Consider the following 9,427-nt stretch of genomic DNA (forward strand, 5'->3'; position numbering starts at 1 on the left):
AAGGAAGGCGCTAAGGCTCTGACACCATCTCAGAATGAATAATGTGAGAGGGCTAACTCAACCCCAAAAGCTAGCTCAATGGATGAGGGAAAAATTATTTTTCTCTCCCCTTTCCTTAAACATCATTAGCTTATATAAAGGATTACAAACTTAAAGATAAACTAAGAATAATGATAGAATATCTTATCTTTGATAATATATTCTATAAAATACAAACTGATTAGCTAAGCTAAGAATACCGATAAAATATCTTATCATATATTCTATCAAATACAAACTGATTAGTTAGGCTAACAATACTGATAGAATATCTTATCATATATTCTATCAGTTTGAACAAGTTCTGGATCCATTTGCAGACAAGGCTCACCTTTGTGGTTCTCAACTGCAAGAAAGTTTTTGTGTTTTTGAAATTAATTGGTCTGAATCATGCATACAAGCCTCTATTAGATTTCCTTCGTTTTTTATTCAAGGTTTTTGTGGATCATCTTTTGGGATTCCGAATCAATTTGTTTTTCTCGAGTGATAATTAATAATTTCATCAACTAAGAATATAATTAATTTAACTTCTGTGATAAATTTAATTACATGTCAAAATAATAATCATAGAAAACTGAAAAAAAAGATATAATATTTCCAAATTTGGAATCAAAACAACTGGATCAAACATCATGACTTAATCTACTATGTCCTTGTTAGCAAACACCTTCATAGTAGGGGCACCACAATTGTTCCGTCCACGCAAACACCAACAGGCACCGCATAATTGCTTTTTTAATGAAGGGTTAAAATAGTTTATTCATAATATAATTTCATTTCAACATATTTTTTTAAGCAAACAAATATTCAGTTAGTACTTTTAAATCTATACCATCCAATTATTTTATTTTAAATCCAATGGTAAAAAATGAGGGTAAAATTAACTTTTGACTAATAAAATATTAAAAAATAATAGTTCATGGGTGAATCAGTTATGGTTCACTCTAAAATTTGCCTATTTATTATTATTATTATTATTATTATTTTTTGTGGACCCGAAATAGATGCAGGCGCTGGCTCACTCACTCACTAATCGCCACTCTCACCATAAATTGTGACCCTCCTCACGCCAACGCCATCGTTGTTCCCTTTTCTCTCTCGTTTTTTCTCAAAAAGTTGCAAGAGTTAAAGCAAAAACCAAAGTGAGAGAGAAAATGATGAAGCCATCGATGCTCAGATCTCTTCACTCTGCCGCCACCCGCGGCGCCTCCCACCTCTCCCGCCGTGGCTACGCCTCCGAGCCGGTGCCGGAGCGCAAGGTGGCCGTTCTAGGTGCCGCCGGCGGGATCGGGCAACCCCTCTCCCTTCTCATGAAGCTCAACCCCCTCGTTTCCAGCCTCTCCCTCTACGATATCGCCGGAACTCCCGGTGTCGCCGCCGATGTCAGCCACATCAACACCGGATCTGAGGTACCTCCGATCCACCCTTTTAACCCACTTTTTCATTTCTTTCTTTCTAATGTGGAAGGTTTACTGTGTTTTCTGAGGTGCCCTTTGCGGGATCTTTGTAAAGTTGCAAGCTTTGTTGTATTTTGTTTTTTGTTTCATTTCTTTCTTTCTAATGTGGAAGGTTTACTGTGTTTTCTGAGGTGCCCTTTGCGGGATCTTTGTAAAGTTGCAAGCTTTGTTGTATTTTGTTTTTTGTTTTTGGTGGCGGAATAGTGTACCCTTATGCGGGTTTCTTACAAAGATTGTAACTTTTTATTGTGGTTTTTGTTGTACGGTAATATACCCCTTTGTTGAGATTTTGCTAAGGTGCTAGGTTTAGTGTGGTTTGGTGCTGTTTTTCTGGGGGATCCGGAATTCTATAGGGTTTATCTAGGGGGTGTATTGGATTAGTATTTCAAAGGATTTTAAGACTTTTTTTTATAAAAAAAGTCTTGTGGTATTGGATTAGGTTTAGTGTGTCTATCTGTTACGGTTAACCATGCTTTTTTATTCTGATTATGTCTGTTGTCACTTGTTTGATATTTTCGTCATTGTCACCCTTAATTTCGTCATCCAGGTAACTCAATAACCCTTTTAGAAAATTCTCATCCTCACTACTTCCTTCTACCCATTTAAACATGAGATAATTATAGTAATTAAAAAAAATTAGAAAATTAACTTATGATTTTAAATCTATATTGTTCAAATTCAAAAGTGAGATGAGAAAATATTATTACAAGACGGGATAGAATAGGGGACATAAAGATAGAATCAATTTAGCTATTAAAAGATTAAAAAAATTATATTGGTTTTATTTCTTTTTATCCAAATCTCATCATTTCTTATTATTTTTTTCACTAACTATTTTGAATGTGTTTTTAAAAATTCACATAATCCTTTCAAAGATAATCCTTTCAAATCTTATGAATCTATGAAGTCCTTTTAAATCCTTTAAATTCTTACGATATAAATTCATTAAGATTCAAGCTATCATAAAAGTCTTGTAAAAAATCTGATAAGTCATAATATTCCTACATAATCTTTAAAATCCACAAGTTTTTTTATGTTAAAATAGTTTTTTAAAATCCTAATTCAATATACCCCCTAACTCTCTATTTTTAGTTTGTTTTGTTTATATTTTCTTTTTAAAATTTTGTGAGTAAAAATATTTTGTGGATGAGATCGTGTACAGTTTTTTTGAAACCGTTGATCTTGGGGCCCTTTACTGGGCTATAATGATCTAATCATTTCATGAGTGTTTTCTTATTCCAAGTTAAATTCTTTATTATTGTTTAATGTTGTGGTATTGTAGTTGGATCTATTTCACCGAGGGTGTACTAAACTATCCTTTGCAAGGGTATAATATTTACTTGGTTTGATGTTAATAGCACAGTGAGGTGCTCTAATATACCCTTTCGGGGTTTAATCTTCCACAAAATGCAAGCTTTACCTGTAGTTTAATGTTGTAGCACAATGACTTGAGCTGTTTTTGTGAGGTGCATTAATCTAGTTTTCTAGTATTGCAAGCTTTGTTGTAGTTTGATGTTATAGTATAATTGCTTGAACTCATTTTCTGAGAGAAGCTAATGTACCCTTTTTGCAGGGATGTGCAAGATTTGCTGTAGTTTAATGTTATAGTGCTATTGATTGAACTAGCTGACTTTTTTTGTTAATTGGGATTGCAGGTGGTGGGGTACCAAGGTGACGAAGAGCTCGGAAAAGCTTTGGAGGGTGCAGATGTTGTTATAATTCCTGCTGGTGTGCCCAGAAAGCCTGGAATGACTCGTGATGATCTTTTTAACATCAATGCTGGCATTGTTAAGACACTGTGTACTGCTATTGCTAAGTACTGCCCTCATGTGAGTGTCTGTTTCCTTGAGTTGCCTTTCATTTGTTCTGTGTTTGTCAGTTGATGTTGCTTGCTGCTGTCACTGTTGTTTTGCTCTGACTTTGTATGTGGAAAGCATATACTGGCTTGGGCCTTAGAGGAAATGAAAATTGCATTTTGATTGGTTTTGGATGATCAATGCATTTTCTTTTATTTAGTTACTCTGAACACACTTTTAACACTGGCTGTTATATATTTGTTCAAATCAAATTGATTTTAAAATTTGATTACCGGTTGATAGTAGTAAATGATTGACATGAGTTCTTTTCCCATCCACTAGAAGTATAGGATTTCATAGATCAAAAAGTAAAATTGTGTGCATGTCCTGTTCTATATTATCTGTAATGGGCTTGTAGTCGTTTATAATATGTTTTTTATTTTATTTGATACTGAATATTTTATCTGTGGAATCAGGCCCTTGTTAACATGATAAGCAATCCTGTGAACTCCACTGTTCCTATTGCTGCTGAAGTTTTCAAGAAGGCAGGAACGTATGATGAGAAGAGATTGTTTGGTGTTACCACCCTTGATGTTGTTAGGGCAAAAACTTTCTATGCTGGGAAAGCCAATGTTCCAGTTGCTGGTATGTCAAGTGTAGCAAACCTAACAGTGCTGCAATGTCTTAGTTTGCTACTGTTGTTTATTTTGTGATGTACAGATGGAACAAATGAGGCAGAGAATTTGGTTTAAATTTAAGTGTGATGTCTTGTGAACAAAGTCCAACTAATTTCATGAAAAAGGAAGTTTTTTTCTCAAGTGGAAATTGAAATTGAATAATGCATTTTTTGTGTGCAGAACAATTTGTATTTAGTTGTACAATAACACTTGATTTGATTTGGGTCTGTTTATGGTTTTGCAGGTGTTAATGTACCTGTTGTGGGTGGCCATGCAGGCATTACTATTCTGCCATTATTTTCTCAAGTACCTTCCTGCTCTATAACTCAACTTTTTCCTCCTTGACATATAGTATGGCTGCCTAGTTGATATATATGTACTTAATCTTTAACTGTTTTTCACTTGTATAGGCCACACCAAAAGCCAATCTTGATGATGATGTCATTAAGGCTCTTACAAAGAGGACACAAGATGGAGGAACAGAAGTTGTAGAAGCTAAGGCTGGAAAGGGTTCTGCAACTTTGTCAATGGCGTAAGTCTGGGATTAATGAATGATGAAAGTAACAGATGATTTAATGATAATTATTGATTCTAATGCAAGAGGTGTGGTTCAGTGGTAAATTTTGCCAATTCTTTTTTGTAAAATCTAATCATGCATTCTTAATTTATTATGTTTCTTGCAGCTATGCTGGTGCCCTATTTGCTGATGCTTGCCTTAAGGGCCTCAATGGAGTCCCAGATGTTGTGGAGTGCTCATTCGTGCAATCCACTGTTACTGAACTTCCCTACTTTGCTTCCAAGGTCATTGAACTGCAGCACTGCATTTTTTTTTAAATGAGTTTCTAATTTTATCCCTTGTGCTTAAGGGGAGGCTGTTTGATTTGAGAAAACATTTTTGTTTTCTGTTCTGTTTGTATAGGGAATTTAGTGAAAACAAAAAAAAACTGAACACGAAACAAAGAAAATACTTTCATTGTTTCCTGTGTAAACTTTTGAAAACTAGAAACAGTGATAATAATGTGGTATTTTGTAATTGAAAGTGAAAACAAAAATTGTTTTCTCGAATCAAACAGTCCCTGAGGTTCATGCTCATATTTTCACCATCCATAGGGCCTGTTTGCTTTTAACTTGGTCGTAGAGATGGTGATCCACGTTGATGTTGGTATGCTCTTATATTGCTATTGATAACATGATGAAATGTTTTGCAGGTGAGGCTTGGGAAGAATGGAGTGGAGGAAGTTCTGGGCTTAGGACCTCTCTCAGATTTTGAGCAACAAGGCCTCGAAAGCCTTAAGCCTGAACTCAAATCATCAATTGAGAAGGGAATCAAATTTGCCAACCAGTAATTGAACATGTTATCACATACGTGTCTGGTAGGCTAATGTTAATGTTATTCCTTCAAGAACCAAATCAAATTTTGCAATCTCAGAACCATTGTTGTATTGTTGCCGGCAGTGGTGTGGCGACTTTGTTGTTTTATTTAGAGTAGGTATACGCCATGATTTAATAATTTAAGTCTGAGAGCTTTTTGTTGCTAAAGAGATTCAACGATCTTATAACCGGGTTTAGGTTTTGGCCATTCCATTAATAATGGTCCCTTTTAACTGTGTATGGTTTCACGTAATGTAATTGCAGGGTGTTGTACCCTTCATCCGTGTTTGTTTCTCTTTCTTTCTTATGAAAGGTTTTAACTTTTAACTAGCTTATTTTCTTACAGTGCAGACAAATGAGTTGTGACCATAGTTTTAAAAATTGATCCGATGATTGACTCAGTCAAAGTACTGGGTCAATGGTCAAATAAGTTGGTTATTAATTGATATGCATGACTTGGTGTTTATCAAAATTGAAAATTTTATACCTTAACCATTAAAAAAAAAAAAAAGAAATCACATTACAAGCAAGCTGGTTCTTTAAGTTGAATGGAAAAATTATGTTACAATCATATAGGCAGAAATTTAATAGGGAATTTTGGGATACAAGTTTTCTTAATTTGTATTGATTTACTATGATAAATTACGATTCATTTGTATCAATCTATCCTAAGTAATTACTACTGTGTATTAATTATATCAATTTACCTTAATTAAATATAATTATTTCAATGGATGTAGAGTTTTTTAGGAAAATTGATATTTTTTAATTTACCATAAAACAATAAAAAGAAAAACGAATATTACAGAAACAAAACACCCACCACACCCACAAGGTCCACTAACGTAGTGTGCCTATCTCTTTTCCCTAAAATCTGTTTCATGTTCACGCTGCCGGGCCTCTTCACTGGGTCTTCTCTTCCCCCACCCTCATGTACTCAACGTTCCTCCTTTCCTCACCACCTCCACTCTTTTCATTTACTATTCTCTTCCCCTTTCTTCTACCCCTACTCACATCTACTTCCCTCTCATCCTTTTCGGTATCTAAATGGAATGATAATCGGAACAAACTGGTGAATCGATGATGACGACTTTGGGTAGGTGTGCTAACAATAATAAGTGGATGACATTGGCCTAGGTGTGCCAACAGTGACAGGATTCGTGAAGCGTGAAGGCTAAGGGTGCGATTGTGTCTTTGTTTTGATTTTTTTTAAATGAAGGTGTGTGACCTAGGGTTATTGCTGGTTCAAATAACAATTCGTCTGAGTAACATTAGGTTTGGCTAGGTCAATTGCATGGTCGATACAATGCTCAGTTCGACCCGGGTGGACCTCTGGGTCGTGGTTAGACTGGTCCGCTTGGCTGAATTGCTGGTTGTGACATGTAAGATCAAAGTAGATAGGTCCTAGAGTTTGATTTAAGTTGTTATGTTTTTTGTTAAATTTTTTTTACTATGAATGCTAGTAACACCCTTTAACACATTTTTTTATTACAAAAATTATAAGGGAGGTTCATTAATTTTTTTTAGGATTTTTAATAAATTTTATTTTTTATAATAGAGAATGTATTAAATACCTTCTCTATACATTCTCTACGATTAAACTAAAATTATAGAGTGTATTGGTAGTATTTTTTTTGACATTGAAAGAAAGGGAAGAGCTAAGAGGGATGGTAAAAAAATATGCATCCACGGATATCTACAGATAAAATTCTCAATGGATTTTAAATAGGTAACTATATGGTACCCTTGAGTAAATTAAATGGGTATTTTCCTTACTCGTTTATAAACGGGGTGGGTGCATGTATCACTACCCGTACATGTGGGTACTTGACAAAGAAAGAATGGGAAGAGCAGGGAGGAATGGTAAAAAAAATCTACATCCACGTATATACACAACTAAAATCCTCAATGGATTTTAAATAGGTAGTTATATGGGTACCCTTGGGTAAATTAAATGGGCATTTTCCTTATCCGTTTATAAATAGGGTGGGTGCATGTATCACTAGTCGTACTCATAAAGTTACTTATGAGTTGATGCTGTTATTGATTATTATGCTAATATGATATGATGTTGTTGTTGTTGATAATGTCATTGAAATGAGATGAGGCAATGTTGATGTAGATAATGATATTGAAGTGAGATGTTGATGATGTTGAAAATGTCATTATGATGATGTATGTTGTGTATGTACATGGGGGAGGGGTGCATTGACCTTGTTGGATATCCCTGGTGGGGGAAATAGAGTGGTTAAAGAGTTTTAAGCATCTCTAGAGGGGGATGACTTAGAATCTTTAATTATCCACGATCAATGCATTGATGGTGCCCATGTTTCATACGTTGTATGTTGTGTATGTACATGGGGTGTACAGTGACCTTGTTGGATATCCCTGGTGGGGGAAAAAGAGTGGTTAAAGAGTTTTAAGCATCTCCCGAGGGGGATGGCTTAGAATCTTTAATTATCCACGATCAGTGTATTGATGGTGCCCATGTTTCATATGTTGTATGTTGTGTATGTACATGGGGGGTGTAGTGACCTTGTTGGATATCCCTGGTGGGGAAAATAGAGTGGTTAAAGAGTTTTAAGCATCTCTGGAGGGGGATGACTTAGAATCTTTAATTATCCACGGTCAGTGCATTGAAGGTGCTCATGTTTCAAACTTCATATGATATGGAAATAGTATAAACTTTGTCAGTAAGTACTCGTAGTTTCTCATGAGGAAGAATACTTGTACTTGGGGGCTTGTCACTCGGTTTGGAACTCTCTTGAGACTTAGGTTGATCACTATGGGGGGGGGGAGTTGCCTATGCACGACAGGGTGACCTCAACACTTACTGCCTAGTCTTCCTAAGCGAGAGTGTTGTGTGGACACACTTAGACTATTTCCTTGGGGATGGTACCACATTGCATTTGAGAGTTGGGGTCAGGTGGATGCATCATATTGAGCATGATTGATTGGAACTATGGATGGATGATGACTATTTGTTGAGTGTATGTTGGACTAATGGATGTTTGTGTATGTTTATGGTATTTGATAATGTTTTCTTACTAATTATGATTATTTGAGTTTTTTATTAACTTCTTTTATAATAAACTCACCCCTCGCAATTTTTGTACCGTGTGGTTGGTACCTGTGATGATCGCAAACCTTTGTTCGTGGGAGTAGAATGACAGCAGTAGAGTACAAAAAGGGGTTAAAAGTTTGTTAGTGGAAAATTAATTCACCCCTTCTTAAGATAACTAGGCCATTTGTCCAACAACAACTCTTCAGAAAACAACTGTGTAATCGATTACACCATTTTGGTAATCCATTACCAGTGAGGAATTTTTGAAAATAACTTCCAACACTCACATCTTTTCAAGTGATTTTGAATGGCCATCAAAGGCCTATATATAGGTGACTTGGGACACGAAATTCCTTAGAGTTTTTACTGAACAAAAAAGTCTTATCCTCTCAAAAATCAAATTGTCTTATCCTCTAAAAAATTCCTTAGCCAAGACACTTGCAAATTCAATAAGGAATTATTGAGTGATCTTCATTGTATTATCTTTCTCTTAAAAGAGAGAATTCTTCTTCTTCCTCTTCTTGTTCAAAAAGATCTGGTTAAGGGACCAAGGGTCTCTTGTTGTAAGGTTATCTGAACACAAAGGAAGGGTTGTCCTTGGTTCAGACATTGTAAAAGGAATTTTACAAGATAGTGGAAATCTCAAGCGGGTTGCTTGGGGGCTGGACATAGGCACAGAGTGTGGCCGAACCAGTATAAACTGAGTTTGCACTTTCTTTTCCCTTAAACTTCTTTTAGTTATTGTTATTTTTCTTTTGCATTAAAGAAGTTTATTTTGAATTGTCTTTTTAGTAATTCATAATAAAGGTACATTGAAAATTTTAAAAAGGAGAATTAAAAATTTAATTGAGGAAAGTCTTTGATATCTTAATTCAACCCCCCCTTCTTATGATATCTGAGGCCACTTGTCTAACAAGTGATATCAGAGCTTCATTCTTGTATAAAGTTTTGAAGCTTCAAGAATAATGGCCTTATCATACTATTTATATCCTGAAGGGAATTCAATAAATAGGCCTTCTATTT

General features: G+C 35.3%; 1 protein-coding gene across 1 annotated transcript; it reads left to right on the top strand.

Annotated features, from left to right (window-relative positions):
• Positions 1-1,079: 1,079 nt before the first annotated feature.
• LOC114416798 (malate dehydrogenase, mitochondrial) lies at positions 1,080-5,634 on the top strand. Its single transcript, XM_028381816.1, has 7 exons — positions 1,080-1,448; positions 3,152-3,325; positions 3,769-3,937; positions 4,214-4,275; positions 4,380-4,501; positions 4,653-4,770; positions 5,178-5,634. Exons 1-7 carry the CDS (start codon positions 1,194-1,196, stop codon positions 5,313-5,315), a joined length of 1,038 nt encoding a protein of 345 aa, XP_028237617.1. The 5' UTR covers positions 1,080-1,193; the 3' UTR covers positions 5,316-5,634.
• The last annotated feature ends 3,793 nt before the right edge of the window (positions 5,635-9,427 follow it).

Source organism: Glycine soja, chromosome 6 (genome assembly GCF_004193775.1).
Source record: "Glycine soja cultivar W05 chromosome 6, ASM419377v2, whole genome shotgun sequence".
NCBI classification, from domain to species: Eukaryota; Viridiplantae; Streptophyta; class Magnoliopsida; order Fabales; family Fabaceae; genus Glycine; species Glycine soja.